Raw genomic sequence first — 15,405 nt, 5'->3', positions numbered from 1 at the left:
ATGAACGCTTTGGAATTTCTCACATTTCTGCCTAAATTGGTCATAAATTGTGGTCTGATCTTCATCAAAATCATAAGAATGAATAAACAGTGTCTGCTTAAACTTATAACACCCAAACAATTACACCAACACCAACATTCACAGGACATGGAGGAGAAAGTATTTACTAGATATTTTGCAGAAAAACCTGAGACATTCACAACAGCGTGGAGTAAGTATGTGAACCATTGTTTATAGTTTATTGTTTAGTTTATTACATAACAAAATTAAATATTAAATAGCTGGCTGACCCTTCTTTTGGATGAATCTTGGACCATTCCTCTTTACAAAACTGCTCAGCAAGATTCATGGGTTCACTTACTTTTTCCTTCCTGTCCTGTGAATGTTTTGGCCATTAAAATATGATAACATGTAAATGTTTGGGTGGTATAAGTTTAAGCAGACACTGTTTATTCATTCTTATGATTTTGATGAAGATCAGACTATATTTTGCCTAAATTACCAATTTAGGCAGAAATGTGAGAAATTCCAAAGCGTTATATTTACCTCCCACAGTATAACCAAGAAATCCCCTTATTCTGATGACATTGAAGATATTTATTTCCTTTGATGTTTGACTTTGAGAACTAGACCCATTTACAGACCAGTTAATCCCTCGTCTGAAACATGTTCACACTGTTCAAAAGACAATTTAAAAATCTAATTTCACTGATTATCACCAACCGTTTCTTTGAAGTGTTGGACAAGTCACTGCATGCACAGAGTTAAGTAAGAGATAATAGTTGAGAGAGACACACACAGAGAATGACAGCAGGAGAGTGAAAGAGAATGTGAAAAAAAGCCAATAGATGAAAAGGCTGATTACCACTGACTAGACGAAGATACAGGACACAATGCAACGACGCTCGCCTGAAATGAGCTTTTTAATATCCCATGCAATAGCCACTGAACAAACACACATTCAAAATTGTGCATTTCAGAATATTTGCAATGCATATAAATGTAGCACATTCTTATCGATTGCCCACATGCATGTAAGTGACTAAAGCAGCACAATTTATGTCTGTGCCAGTCTTCACTGCTGTGCTTCACCGTCTGCTAAAGCTGTACATTCACCTGTACGTGAGAGCATGAACAGAGTTTTGGCAGCGTCTCCAAACAAGCTTAAGTTTATGGTCAAGCTACTTTATTTGTCATTATACAACAACTGTAAACAGTGGCAGCGCAGCTCAGGACTTACTTACGTACAATGACTGCACAACTGTACAACTGTACAATGTCCTCTGCATTTCCTCCATCCTTCGCCGGCGCTGGGACGACCCGTAAGGAGCAGTGGGCATCGGCAGTCCTGCGCCCGGGGGGGATTCACCTGGCTGGATCACAGGTTTATAGTGGTAGGGGAAACCGGAGTACCCGGAGGAAACCTACGCAGACACGGGGACAATAATACAGAATAAACCAGAAAGGCCCTGTCCAGGTGGGAACCGAACCCGGGACCTTCTAAGGTGTGAAGCACGAGTACTAACCGCTGCACTATACTGTGCTGCCCCTACCTCTAGCTATTTTTTTCTCTTTTTTTCCCCCCAGAAACAGATTAAAAAATAAATAAACACATAAAATATAACCCAACCAGAATTTCTTGTTCGATGAGATAAAACTGAACTTTCAGCCTCTCGGGCCCCTTAGAGGTTTGAGCATTGAGCGCATAGAAACGGCTCTGCAATAATAACGCCTTGTGTGAGATTGCAGATACAGACGCAGTATATCAAAGGAATCGTTCTATACTGACAACACAGAAGACATATAATTCCTTTGGTGCTTGACCTTTAGAACTGGATCCATATACAGCTGTAGAAATCTAGACGGAGCGCATATAGGACACCAGTTAATCACACGTCTGACACGTTGAGGCAGAAATCCATTCTCACTCAGCGTCTCTTCAAAAGACAATTTAAAATCATTACTTGCCATGCCATCAACCCGTTTCTCTGGCGTCTATCACTGGTCACCACAGGCACAGCTGGAACTGGGTGATCTGACAGAGCGAGAATAAACTTTAGCTGCTCTATACTGTATGTGCCAGCAGACAAATGGATGAAAACACTGATTGCAGCTGGTTAAGGATACAGGACACAATGCAAGTGCTTCTTTTATGCTCTGCAATTGCAAAGCTAAACAAACTGTGGATGTCAGACCGCTGCGCCTGTAAGAGCTAGAAACAAGTTGGGGCAGAAGTTAAAGGTTTGAGTTCCACTACTCCCTCCTTTCAAGGTTCGATAGCATTAACAATAAAAGAAATACACCCAGATTTAAAAAAAAACTACAAATATTACAGATTGAAAACTCTAAACCCTTTTAAATGCAACACTTTTGGCAGAGTGGACTTTTTAAATGATGAATACACTCGGACTCTGTTTAGAAAATGTGGAGTTTTGTATGTTCTACCCATACCAGCTCCACCAGAGCTTTTAAACCCAACCCTAGGCTTTTGACAAACTTTTCATTGACAGTTTGACACTTACATTTCTGCATTCTGATATGGTCATTTTCCTATATTGGTTTGTTTGGTGATGAATTGGTAAAATTGTATTGAACTTTTTCAGTGTGTTTAGAATGTCTTTAAACCCCAAAGAGGTACTCCTGTTGGTGAAAAATACCTCAAATATGTTCAGGCTTGACAAGTTTGTTTCTGTTTTGATATCTACAGCTTTTGTAATTTATAATCTGAAATGTTCCCCGTGGCATTAAGTGAAGTGTGCGTGCGGGCATGAGTCATCTACCTCCCTGTGTGTAAAGACTGTCTTGTAAAGGTTATCAGGCAGAGAGTGGACAGTGACCCGAGGATGGGCTGAGGAGGTGACGGGAGGTGCTGCACCCGACCAGCTGGGATGGCAACACATCTGTATGGATGAGCAAACACCTGGGGCTTTGCGTGGCCCGCTCCCACAATGCACTCCTGCTAAAATGTCATCGTGTCCGTCACAATGTCTGGAAGGTCAGCACAGATTTGTGATAAAATAAGACACATAATGAGACTGGGAAGCCTGAGATTTGCTTTGATAAAAGATAAACTGTGTTTGTTCAGTGCAAAGTAGATTTTGGAAAGTAAATTAGAGCTTGGAATGATTTTTAGCAACATCTATTATTCAAAAGGGTGTTGATCATTATAAAAGCAATTCCCCATGCTTCATTAAAACATTAAATAACAATAGAGAAAATAGTCTGTTAAACCTTTTTATTCTAATCCATAATTTAAAAAATAAAAAAAGGATTTTTTTAATACCACGGTGAATAATATTTTTTTATATGTGGGTAGAAAAGACTATTTGAAGGACAATAAATTTATTCCACTCTGTTTGTCTCTCTCACATGTACTTTGCTCGAAACCCTTTATCACACACCTCAGCTAAGTGTCACAAACCACCACCCAGCTAAGCATCCCTGCAACTGTTAACTCGTGAATTTTTAGATCCACCTCCGCAAGCGCTGTATAGCAGCCAGACCAACTTATTTCAGTCCCCATAGCTGACAGCCGCCAATTGCAGCGAGTCTGCACATCCAGGACACATGCGGGCCTCTTGCTTTAAAGCCTATCTGATCAAAGATTTGATACTTGGCCAGCATCCCAAAGCCAGTCTCAGCCCACGCAAAACACACATGAAAGCGTCTCAGTTGTTACATTTATGGTGGATGTTCCATGCAAGACGTCTGTGCATAACGAAGCATCATGAAACAACAGGGATGTGGCCTCTGCAGATTTGTTGTTTAACTGCACATTTAATGGTCTTTATCTCAGCTTTAACCATGCACTGTTCCCTTATCTACATTCATTCTTCGGCACTTAGCGTCTCAGGGCTTGCAGCCCTGTTACAGTCTCTGCAATAACAGAGAGCGCTTGATCTCTCAAGAAATCCAACGCGGTTTCCCTTTCTGGGAGGATCACTTTGCGGCTCTTGGAGGTCGAAGGAAAGCATGCAATGGGGGGGCGAAGAACCGGGGAGGGGCAGCAGGAGGAAGAACCAGAGCTACTGACCTTAGGTCTATTTCCAGGAAGAGGTAAGTCAGAGTGCTTAGGGCTCAGAGGTGATGTGAGGCTGCAAAGATAGCAGTCAGGAGAGCCGGAGTCAGGGCTGAATCTTTGAGACATAGAGGAAGAAACAGAGCTGGGGCTAGAGGAGGAAGAGTCAAACAGGAGGCTCCAGGGATAAGAGCAGGAACTTGGGGGAGAACCACAAAAGTAGAGTAGTGGTCCAATGGAGTTTTTGTGACTTGCATAACCTATGGCCAGGGATCCTGCACAGAGAGACATGAGGGATGCCACCAGGGTTTGGGGCCAGCTCATGGTCCAGGTGCCCTGTAAACAGATACATAGAGTCAGAAAGGCCTTTGGGATTGGGCAGAGGGAGCAGTAGATGTGCTGGAGATGGGGAACCAGGCCTGGATGTTTGAGGCAGACGGTCCAGTCACAGCGTTGGGCCATGGGAGAGCAGATCAGTGCGGAGAGAGGCTTCTAGCACATACTTGAGTCACTCACTAGGGTTTTTTTTTTTTTTTTTTTATTTTTTTTTTTAGAACAGGTTTTGCCCTGATTTAATCTCAATCTATTCTAGACCACCAGGACCATATCTTTTTGGCACTGACACATTCTTAACACATTCACTTTCAGTAAGATCTTACCTTTAGTCCTACCTGTGAGACTCTTTCGCAGTGAAAAAAATAATGAAAATCTAAATGCAGTGTCATGGATAAGTGACAGCACAAACAAGGACATGTATAATTAGCTAGGCTGCGTTTTGATCCTCCATGGTGACCTGCTTTGCCATTTTACAGCCGAGTCTGGGAACATGTCCTGCCTTCTACTGCCATCTGGTGGCCACTTGGCGAAATCAAAACTGGCTAATTCCAGTTTGGCTCAGTGCGCATGCGCCATTCCCCGGTGTTTTGACTGATCCGATGTTTATGTTTTTCTGCTGGGAAGAAATGGGCTGGAGGAGAAGCTAGCATCCCACCGACTCTCTCAAGGTGAAGGACTGCACATGTTTATGCGTTTACGAGTCTGCATGTACAATCTTCCCCTTAATATCTCCCTTGGTTTCTTTAAAAAAGCTTGTTCTTCACCCGCTGGAGTCTGAGCCGCGAGCTAGCTTGTATTAGCTCATATCTTGATCTGAAATTCTGAGTTTGACCTCCCCTGTTATGTCAAAAACATGCCGTTATCGAATCTCCCAAAAGTGTCTCTTCTCGATAGACTTATGTTACAAATAATGACCTAAAGTTATACAGTTGAATGTTCAGCAACTAACTTACACTGCGATAATCGTGTCTTCTAATGTTTACTAAGAGGTTGTGACGTCACAATATCATAAAGCGGTAAATGAACTTGATTTTACACTTTAAAAGCCTACTTTAGCTTCAAAATCATTGGTGAATTGAATTGCAAAGCTACAAATTTGAGCCAAAACTAACGTTCCTAAAGGTTTCAGTCTTGACTTTAGCAACACATTAACTCGTTGTTACTTATTATAAGCTAAACCTGGACACATTCACTCCCAGGCCCTCTCTCTCGTCCTTCAAGCACCTTGCACATTAATGGTCATTGTTGAATACCTAACCTGCTTCCTCTCGTGACTGACAGAGTTTGTGTTTCAATAGTTGACGAGTTGACTTTAACCTCAAATCTTTTGTTTGTGTACAGGCTGATGCGAGTCACGTCCTGCAAGGATCTTTAGTGTTAAACATCTTGCAGGTAAGTGATGTCTTGGTCAGCTTATTTTAATTACTTATAGATTGGTATTTTATTTGATCATATCTTTTGCCTCATACCTCATCTTTATTGCACAGCATGTACACATTAACATTACATCCTAATACCGCCTTCTGCTATGGCCGATCCCGTCAGATCTCAGAAGCCAAGCAGGGTAGGGCCACCCTGGTACTTGGATGGGAGACTGTTTGGGAACTCCAGGAAGAAAGAGTGAGTGAGTGAGTGAGTGAGTGAGTGAGTGAGTGAGTGAGTGAGTGAGTGAGTGAGTGAGTTAGTTAGTTAGTTAATGGTACCTAAAGCATCTTTTTCCCTGAAACACTGGTACACTAGCTCTAAGACTGTTTTTCCACCAAAGCTTTTAAACCCAACCCAAGGCTTTTGACAAACTTTTTATTGACAATTCAACACTTACATTCTGCATTCTAATATGGTCATTTTCCTATAATTGTTTGTTTGAATTAGTAAAAGTGTAATAATTGTACTGGTTGCCACAGAGTCGGCTCCAGCTTGGCAACCAGTGTTTCAGTTATCGATCGACACATGCACGGTTCCCACAGCATGGAAAACTTCTCATATTAAACCACTGCATCAACAGAGTTCAGATGGTCGAAGTAAATGATACACTCTCCTCTGCCATCATAGCCTGGCCTTAGCCATCCGTAAACTCCGGTCAATTATCATTTCCCTACATGTACGTCTGGGCTTGATCTCAGTGGCCGCGTTACATCGGTTGAATTTCAACCTTCCATTCAGCGAGCGGGGGAGGCGGGGGTTGTAGTTGATGTCAAGTATTTGCGCTGCATTTGCTGTCAAACACTGACAGTCCTGGGCTGCACCAGCAGGGCGTCGACAAGGTTATGATGTGGAGCAAAAACAGCCCTCTGGAAATAAACACCAAAAAACAGAGGAGGTGGTATTTAGTTTAAAACCGGTAACTACAGCTCTCAGTATCATCAACAACGAGCAAATCAAACAGGTGGAATCCTTCAAATATCTGGGTGTGGTGTTAGACTGTTCCTTGTCTTGGAAACACCACATTGACTTCATCTGTAAAAAGACTAAACAAAGAATATATTTCCTCTGTTACCTGCGGTCTTTCAGAGCGTCTCGTCCAGTGCTGCTTCTGTTCTTCACTTCTGTGATTAGTAAGCATCCTGCAGTACTGTAACTCTGTGTGGTACAGCTGTCTCTCTGTCACTGCCAAATCTGGACTGAGACACTTGATTAAAATCTGCTCAAAGATTGTAAGACAGCCTGGATGGACTGTACGAGGCCGCCTAGCATAACAACACATTGCGGCTGGCTCAGAACATCACCTCAGACCCCATTTCTGAACCCTGAATATGTGCTGTTACCATCAGGGCGGTGGTACCGTGTGCCACACTTTAATAAGGTCAGATAGAGAAACTCCTTTGTTCATCTGTCCACCCTGAAACCAAATGAGGAGCTTAAGTCATAAAATCAAGGTGTGTGATGGTGAATTGTTTATAATGTCTTTGTGAATTGTCTTACATTTGTATGTCTTGTCTGTATTCTGTGTTGATACGGAGTGCTGAACTGCAAAACAAATTTCAGACCCTTGCATCTGACAATGAAGTATTTATCAATCTGTTATCCATCTATTCCAGTGACTTTCTCATCACAGCTATGGGGAACACCAGCAGTGAACGTGCAGCTCTGGGCCATCATGGAGAAAAGGGCCGGAGAGACAGCCGTGGGCACAAAGAGGGAGAGAGGCCCAAAATCCTAATGGACAGCCCGGAGGATGCAGACATCTTTCATACGGAAGACATAAAAGTAAGTGTGATTTTCTATAAAACATGTAACAGTGATAATATTAACACATGTTTCTTTGTGTGCAGGCCCCATTAGAGAAAGAAGAGTTTTTAGCATGGCAGCAAGATATAGAAGCCGACGATAAAGATCCAACTTTAGACCGACCAACAGTTTTTCGGTGGAAAGGGGAAGGGAAGGAGGTTTACATCTCTGGATCCTTCGACAACTGGTCAAACAAGATTCCCCTGATAAGAAGGTAAAACAAAGATTCAAGATCTTGGTGAAAACTTAATGCAACACTGGACAGTAATAAATCTTGTGACATTGCAGAAGCTTTTTAAAACAGCGCCACAGCGAATGTGTGCCGTAAATTAACGCTGAAGGTGTTTTGCCCAGGCAGTGTTTTTTTAATTATGTCCAACATGAACTGTATTTGTCATTCGTTCCAGTCAGAACACCTTTGTGGCCATCGTTGATCTTCCGGAGGGAGAGCACCAGTACAAGTTTTATGTGGATGGACAGTGGACCCATGACCCAGCTGAGGTGAGCTGTTAAGTTGATTAAGTTTAGCTTCTCCTAATGTTCCAAAAACTAGCTCAATATCCCTAATCGAAAATTACATTAAAGGGGGGGTATTATGCAAAATGGACTTTTTCAAGCTTTACATCATGTTATTATGTCATTCCCTCATTAAAAACATGCCTGAAGTGTTGCCTTGGCACGTTCACGTATTTTTGAGTAATCTGTAAAAACTCTGATGGCAGCCATTTTAGGGATAGGTTTGCCTGAGTCCTCCTAGGAACGCCCCCACCTCCTGGAGACGCCTCCGAGCTTTCGTCACCAGCCGAGTAACCAACCACTGCTCCTCAGCAGAACCCCCTCCCCACTGATGCCACAGACAGCGTGTGGAGGGGGCGTGTCAGAAAGGGTCAGAGGTTCTTAAAGAGACAGAGGCCTATTTCAAGACATTCACTACAGCCATTTTGAGAGAGCAATTTTATACAAGGCAGTTATTCTAATTTACTGCATTTACAGACCAACAGAAGGTTTGGTCATCATTTTAGTGTGATATAGACTGGTGCTATGTGATTGAAAAAAGCATAATACACACCCTCTTTAAAGTACATACAGTAGCTACAATCTGCTCTGGATCAGGCTAGTAGTGCCCCTAACCTAACTTCTTACAGAGTGAGTAATTGCAAAATGGGTGAAGTGTCTTGCCCGAGAGCACAATGGCATGAGGTATTACAATCACCAGCTTTTTTAGAGAAAAAGCCACAAAAAGGTATAAAAACGTGACAAAAACATAGCGAAAAAAGAAAAAAAACTGCAGTCATGCACACAGGTGTCTCACTACGTAACCACGTCACCAAAGCAATCCAGGTCTCTGGTCCAACTGAAAAGTACATGACCCTGGACAGAAGCTGAAACAGTAGCATTTAAAACATGCTTTATGATACTGTTCTAGCCCGTCATAACCAGCCAGCTTGGCACGGTCAACAACATCATCCAGGTGAAGAAAACTGACTTTGAGGTGTTCGACGCTCTCATGGTGGACTCCCAGAAATGCTCCGATATGTCAGGCAAGTGCTTACACAGCGTTTCCAAAATATGAAAACATAAAATTCAGCTCCGTTTCTGATCATTCATATAAGCTTAGCACTGAGGTAAAAACAGATGGGTTGTTATGTGTGCTCCCTGAACTTACAGCAGCTGTTTGTGTTTACACCATTAGATCTCTCCAGCTCTCCGCCCGGGCCGTATCATCAGGACGCCTATGTGCCCAAAGTGGAGGAAAAGTTTAAATCGCCACCTATACTTCCTCCTCATCTTCTGCAGGTCATCCTCAACAGAGACACTGGGATTTCAGTAAGTACGGGGGATATCGATTTCCAATTTGTGTAAGAACACTGTATTTTCCACAAGTCTTAGTTCACATTAGTTGGTCTACCAGAACTTGGCTGACTTTCAGAAATCGTTCCGTAAGTATAGGGTTTAGCGCAGCGATATTGACCTGCAAACGCTCTGTGGAGATTTTTTTGGCATCTGTGTTGTGTTGGTGTTGATAAACTTTGCTGATATATGATCTCAGTGTACCTCTAGGCGCACATTGGTTTTATCTGCACTTCACCCACCTCTGCAGCCTGCTTTGCTTGGATCTATAGCTTATTTTGTTCCTAGTTGGTTCTTTCCTTGTTTTTCAATTTTTTGTAATTGCCGAAGAACACAAGAGTTGGTGTGTATTCACCGGCTGCTCAAACATATCGGATTTTCCCAAGAAATGCTTGAAATAGCCTAAATGTGAACAGTGATGTGAATGGTAACGGTCAAGCTTATTAAGGTTTCATTTGGTCCAGCTTGATGGACCTGGAGACACACAGAGGACGTGGGGCCAACTCAGCTTTTTCCAAGTAATTTATTTGTTTTCAGCAGGTTGAAAACCTTAAAGGGGAGACAAGAAGAGAAATAAATTAGATACTATTACTAGCAGATAAACTAATAAATCTACTAAAATCTAATGGTCTTCAAAGTTCCACCCTTTGTGATTGTGTTTACGTTTTTAAAGCAACTGTTTTTAAGGTTTTAATCCACTATTTTTAACTAACTTTTACTCAATCAAAATATCCAATGGTTTTAAACCATAAACAATAATGTTTAGTTTTTACACCTCCAATATTAATTCCGTCACTGTAAACCAAGCGACCTGTGCTTAACTTAGGGAAAGCCTACACTTCAGCCTCTGCAGCCATTTTAGTGTTAGGCCCAATTACTGTGTATGCTGTGAAAGGAAATCTCGGTCAGTCTCCTAGACCAGCACTCATAAACTATTGCAGCTTAAACAATTCTTAGGGGATCATGTCCCTAATGTAAATCCGAACCTAAACATTCATTAATAAGCGAACTAAACTTAGAGGAACTCATTTCTCATTTCATTTACTGGGTGTGTGCAGTCACACTTGTATTGGGTCTGGCCATTAGTGCAGTGGGAACGTTTATGCCTCCATCTAGTGTGGTTGTAAGGGAATGCACCTACACTAGGTAAAGAGGGAATGACAGAGAAAAGAAGAAAAATAAAGAATAAGAGAGTGAGCTCTGAGAGAGTGAGAATTGGCACAACAGTAACTTAAAATGTACGCAAGTTCAGTTTCTTTTGCTTTGTTTTGGTCCTCATTTTGTAATTTTTGCTAATGATGTGTGTTTGCGTTGAATGAGGAAAAGGACTTATTTTTTCTTCTCTTGTGCAGCCCTAAATGAGCACCTTTTATCACAATTTTGATCTGATTGCATTTTGATACATTGTTGTTTATAGAACAATTGAAAATCTTTTTCTGTGTTTTGTTGTTTCATACAGTGTGATCCTGCACTTTTACCAGAGCCCAATCACGTGATGCTCAACCATCTCTATGCTCTTTCCATCAAGGTAAGGGAAGCATTCACAACCCAGATCCCAGTGGTTCCTAACAAGTAATTCTAGATAAACTTGCTGGCGTACATTCTATCTTTCCGACAAAAGCAAGAAACATATTTAAGTGAAAAGCAGCAATTTGTTCAGATTGGTGAGTACAAATCTACTCCATGACATATTTCCTAAGGGGTACCTCAGGGTTCTATACTCGGTCCAAAGTTGTTTTTGCTTTACATAAATGACTTATGTGAAGCATCAGAGAACACAGCAGCTGATGTTTGAAGTGAACGTAGAACTTCATAGGACTAAACAATGTATGACACAAGTAAATTATCTCTGAGCTTAAAGAAAACTAAACTAATGGTATTTGGAGCTAATAAAATCGATGTGCACATACAAAAATGACTATAAATAATGAAGTGACAAATGCAGTTTTTTGGGAGTACTGGATCAAAAACTCAGTTGGAGATCCCACATAACTAATATTAAATAAAAATTGGCTAAGAGCATTTCACTAATAGGTAAAGTAAAACATATATTAGATAGTTAATCCCTATAAACTCTTTATTGTACTCTTGCATTGCCTCATATAAGTTAATCAAATTCAAAACTCTCCTGATATTGGATAAAGTCGAACATAATCAGCTTCCTTCAAATATTCAGATGTTCAGCAACTGAGACTTTAAAGGTCCTATATCATGCAAAATCGACTTTTTGGAGCTTTTAGCCATGTTGTTATGCTATTTCCTTATCAAAAACACCCCCAGAGTGGTTTGTGGCTTCATTCACGCAGCTCTCAGTAATCCTCCTGAATCCTGCTCTCTGAGCAGCTGCTCCTCCCTCTCCTGGTGAACGACTGAGTGTTCAGTTGTGTTGTAACAGCGGAACGGAAGTGCTCGACGTCTGTAATTTAATGTCTTAATTCTATGCTTACGGCCTGATTTTAATTTGTAAAACAGCTTTTTCATTATTTCTGTCGTAAGAGAGAAACAAAGAGTAAAAAATGTTAAAAAAAAAAAAGAAAAAGAAAAAAAAAAAAAAGGATGTGCCCGAGGTGCTTCCAGGTCAGCTGTGGCCAAAACAAACACATCGCGTCTGAACAGATCAGTCATGTTTGCGCTGCAGCTGTGAAGATGGAGCTCGTTATAATTGGACACACCTGTTCTTATTCTTACCTAACGATAATGTCACGGAGAAAAAGAAGCGCGTTTGGCTACGAGGACGAGGAGTTTATATTCAACCCTTTTCAAGAAGAGGCCACTCAGCTGTTTTTTTCTCCGGGAAACAGCGACTATCAGCCAAAATATTGTTTTTCTGTGACTGTTTCTGATGGATGTTTGGGGAACCTTCGCCAGAACCAAAGTGGATTAACTTTTATAACCAACGCGAGTCCCACATTGTAAACAGCGATGGAGCAGAGTGGTGAGTCAATCCAAACGCGGGTTAGCTTGTGTGTTAGCATATTAGCATGTGTGTTAGCCATTTATGAAGCTGTGTTGCAGATGTCAACTCCGTATAACTGCATCGTGAAGTAACTTCACTTATTGCTGTTTATTTATATTACGGTAAAGTTGTATGTGCGGAGAGAGGGGGCGGAGTTAACTGAATCGAAGCGTTGTGTCTTCCGGGTTTGAAAAATACCTCCAGAAAACACTTATATTTATCACAAAAATTAGTGCTCCATAATGATAGAGGTACAATATATCATATAAATGCCTATACTTAACTTTGGAATGGCTAAAATAGCATGATATAGCTCCTTTAAAAAAACAATATGCTACTGACAAATGACCTAAAATGTTGCATATTTGCATCTTAATAATGTGCTCGTATGCATAAGGACTTTATTGTAGTCACGATCTACTATGAATTGTATCAACAAAATGAAATGAATGTCAACAGCTATGTTTTGACAATATATTTATAGATTAGGCATTTATACGTTTTCTTCCGCCTACTACTAATGTTGTTGTAACGAATATAATGACTATCTGTGACCTTGCAGCCCAAATAAACCAAACTAAACTAAACTAAACTACTACATGTGGTGGTTACTCAGCTGCTCCATTCACACACACTTTCTCAATCCATGTTGCTTTCATTTGAATTATGGAAGTTTCTGTTTTCCGGAGAGCACGCCTTGTTTTTATGGGAAATATCTTTGTTGATCAGAGTAAAACAAGTTTTTATGATTGAAGTAATTTCTGTTTTTTGTTTTTTGAAATCAATGCTCAAAACCCACCTCTCCAAACTGGATTTTTCTTAAAACTGTTTCGTTTGTCTTCTATAGTGAAGCGTTTTTCCGAGTTAAAAAGTTCTGCTTTTGGCATCTAACAGTATTAATGCTGTTAGGCTTTATAGATCTACGCTTAGGCTTCAGACGGTGGGAGTTTCAGCTGAGATTTTTGTATCATCTGTTCAATTAAGTTTCTTGGATGGGACCAATGTTTTTATAAATCAAAATAACTCCTCAGCACAACAATGTTAACAACAACAATAATAGTAAATGCACAATGAGAGAACTGTATATTTCCAAATCATCATCACACACAAATGCTTTCTCTCTGTGTTACAGGATGGGGTGATGGTGCTGAGTGCAACACACCGTTACAAAAAGAAGTACGTGACCACCTTACTCTACAAACCCATCTGAACGTGCTGCGTGAGGGTGAGAGAGGGCACAGAGTTCAACTTTCTCTCTCACCCCATCATACTGCTGAGGGAGGCATTATAATGTTGCATCATCTGTAGAGGGAACACGCTGTCACTGCAGCAATGATACACTTGCTTTAGACCTTGTGTCATGAAGCACATGTAGAGGAGTATGTTCAGTTTTAAATGAAAATACACTAAATTAGATTATCTGTAAAACATGTTTCTAATGCTATGAATTTATCATGTAGACAAGGCAAATTTATATGTAGAGCAAAACTTGTCAAAAGCACTTTGCAGAACAGGAATGTAGGCTACATAAAATTGTACATATTCCTTTAAGTGTCTAGTCTACATATTATGGTCATTCTCTTTTGTGAATGAGGTTTATATTTGGCTGTACAGTACATGCTCCAACACACAGTGTGAACACTAATGTGAAAAGGTCCTCAGTGATCTGCAACAACCCTCTGGTATGACATGTTCACATTCCTATATTTTACATATTGTTGCATATCTTGTCATCACTATAGCACTCTAAATCACGCATTTTGAATCATTTCTCACTTGACATCATTTCACTGACATCCGACAATGTGATGAACTGACATTACTACTTTATCATGTGATGCTTCCACAGTGACAGACATCACAGGTGATCGAGTACAGATTAGCACTAGACGAGACGCACTGAATCGCTGCACTTCTCCACTGACGTTACTTGTAGCTTGTTTACCTCAATCATCTATGCTTTGTATAGAATATTTATATTAGAGTTGTTTTATTATTTATTTACTATTTAGTTTGTTGTTAATTAACGTGTAAATGCACTTTTGTGGTCAAGACAATTCAAATCCAATGTTATTCCCCCCCCCACAGTTTAATAATAGCACACATAATATATCAAGTATGAAGTATCGACAGTATGTCGAGTTTAATGCATAACATGATCTTTGCGTACCATTTTGGCAAACAGGTATTGTGTATGTTCTAATGTTCCTGTTACCTCTGTTTCTAGTTCATGGTCACTGGTCCATTTCATATAGTTACATGTATTTACATTTGAATGTATTTAACGCTAAAAGTTGTAACATTTCACTTTGACCATTTAACTACAGTTGAACTCAAAAGTTTACGTACCCTGGCAGAATCTTTGACTATTTTTCAAAGAATATGAAAGATAACACAAAAAGCTTCACTCATAGTTAGTGTTTATGTGAAGCCATTTATGGTGAAACCGAGTTTGCTATTTTTAAATCATAATGAAAAAAAGTACAAAAATGACCCTGAGCAAAAGTTTACATACCCCAGTTTTTAATACTGTGTATTGCCCTATTTAAAGGAACAGGCCACCGTTTTTCCATACTGAGATAATGTTCTTACCTGAGCTTAGACGAGCTCATGCGTAACTGTCTGGTCTTTGTGAGTGCCCTCAGGCAGACATTGTTGGCATTTAGCGTCTCCCAGCTATTCCTATAGCATATTCCTATAGCTCCAAACTAGTCTAGATACACAAAATTAAACCCGTTGATTTTCTCGTGACTTGGATCGTGTATCTTTTCATGTAACTTTATTTAAATAGGGAAAACGTGGAAGAGCTTGGTAGCTTCTAACTGCACCTCAGTTTGGAGCTATAGGAATATGCTGGGAGAGGCTAAATGCTACCAACATCTTTGGTCTATTTGCGTGACTCAACAGGGGGCAATACACAGTATTAAAAACTGGGGAATGTAAACTTTTGATCAGGGTCATTTTGATACTTTATTTTTTTCATTATGGTTTAAAAACTGTAAACTTAGCTGTTTTG

At 40.4% G+C, this 15,405-nt stretch overlaps 1 protein-coding gene across 1 annotated transcript; it reads left to right on the top strand.

The window, feature by feature from the left end:
* Positions 1–5,698: 5,698 nt before the first annotated feature.
* On the top strand, positions 5,699–13,684 carry prkab1a (protein kinase, AMP-activated, beta 1 non-catalytic subunit, a). Its single transcript, XM_079551879.1, has 8 exons — positions 5,699–5,746; positions 7,393–7,561; positions 7,627–7,796; positions 7,990–8,083; positions 9,009–9,123; positions 9,276–9,409; positions 10,893–10,961; positions 13,522–13,684. The coding sequence occupies exons 2-8, from the start codon at positions 7,412–7,414 to the stop codon at positions 13,597–13,599; spliced, it is 810 nt and encodes a 269-aa protein (XP_079408005.1). The 5' UTR covers positions 5,699–5,746; positions 7,393–7,411; the 3' UTR covers positions 13,600–13,684.
* The last annotated feature ends 1,721 nt before the right edge of the window (positions 13,685–15,405 follow it).

The sequence above is a fragment of the Gobius niger genome (genome assembly GCF_951799975.1).
Source record: "Gobius niger genome assembly, chromosome: 2".
Lineage (NCBI taxonomy): Eukaryota > Metazoa > Chordata > Actinopteri > Gobiiformes > Gobiidae > Gobius > Gobius niger.
This window is presented reverse-complemented; position numbering and strand designations above follow the sequence as displayed.

Bases quoted from the DNA above. Each gene is read 5' to 3' on its own strand.
- prkab1a (XM_079551879.1), top strand. From the start codon at position 7,412: ATGGGGAACACCAGCAGTGAACGTGCAGCTCTGGGCCATCATGGAGAA. The intron at 9,124-9,275 runs GCAAGTGCTTAC...TTACACCATTAG, and splicing joins GAAATGCTCCGATATGTCAG to ATCTCTCCAGCTCTCCGCCC. The intron at 9,410-10,892 runs GTAAGTACGGGG...TGTTTCATACAG, and splicing joins ACAGAGACACTGGGATTTCA to TGTGATCCTGCACTTTTACC.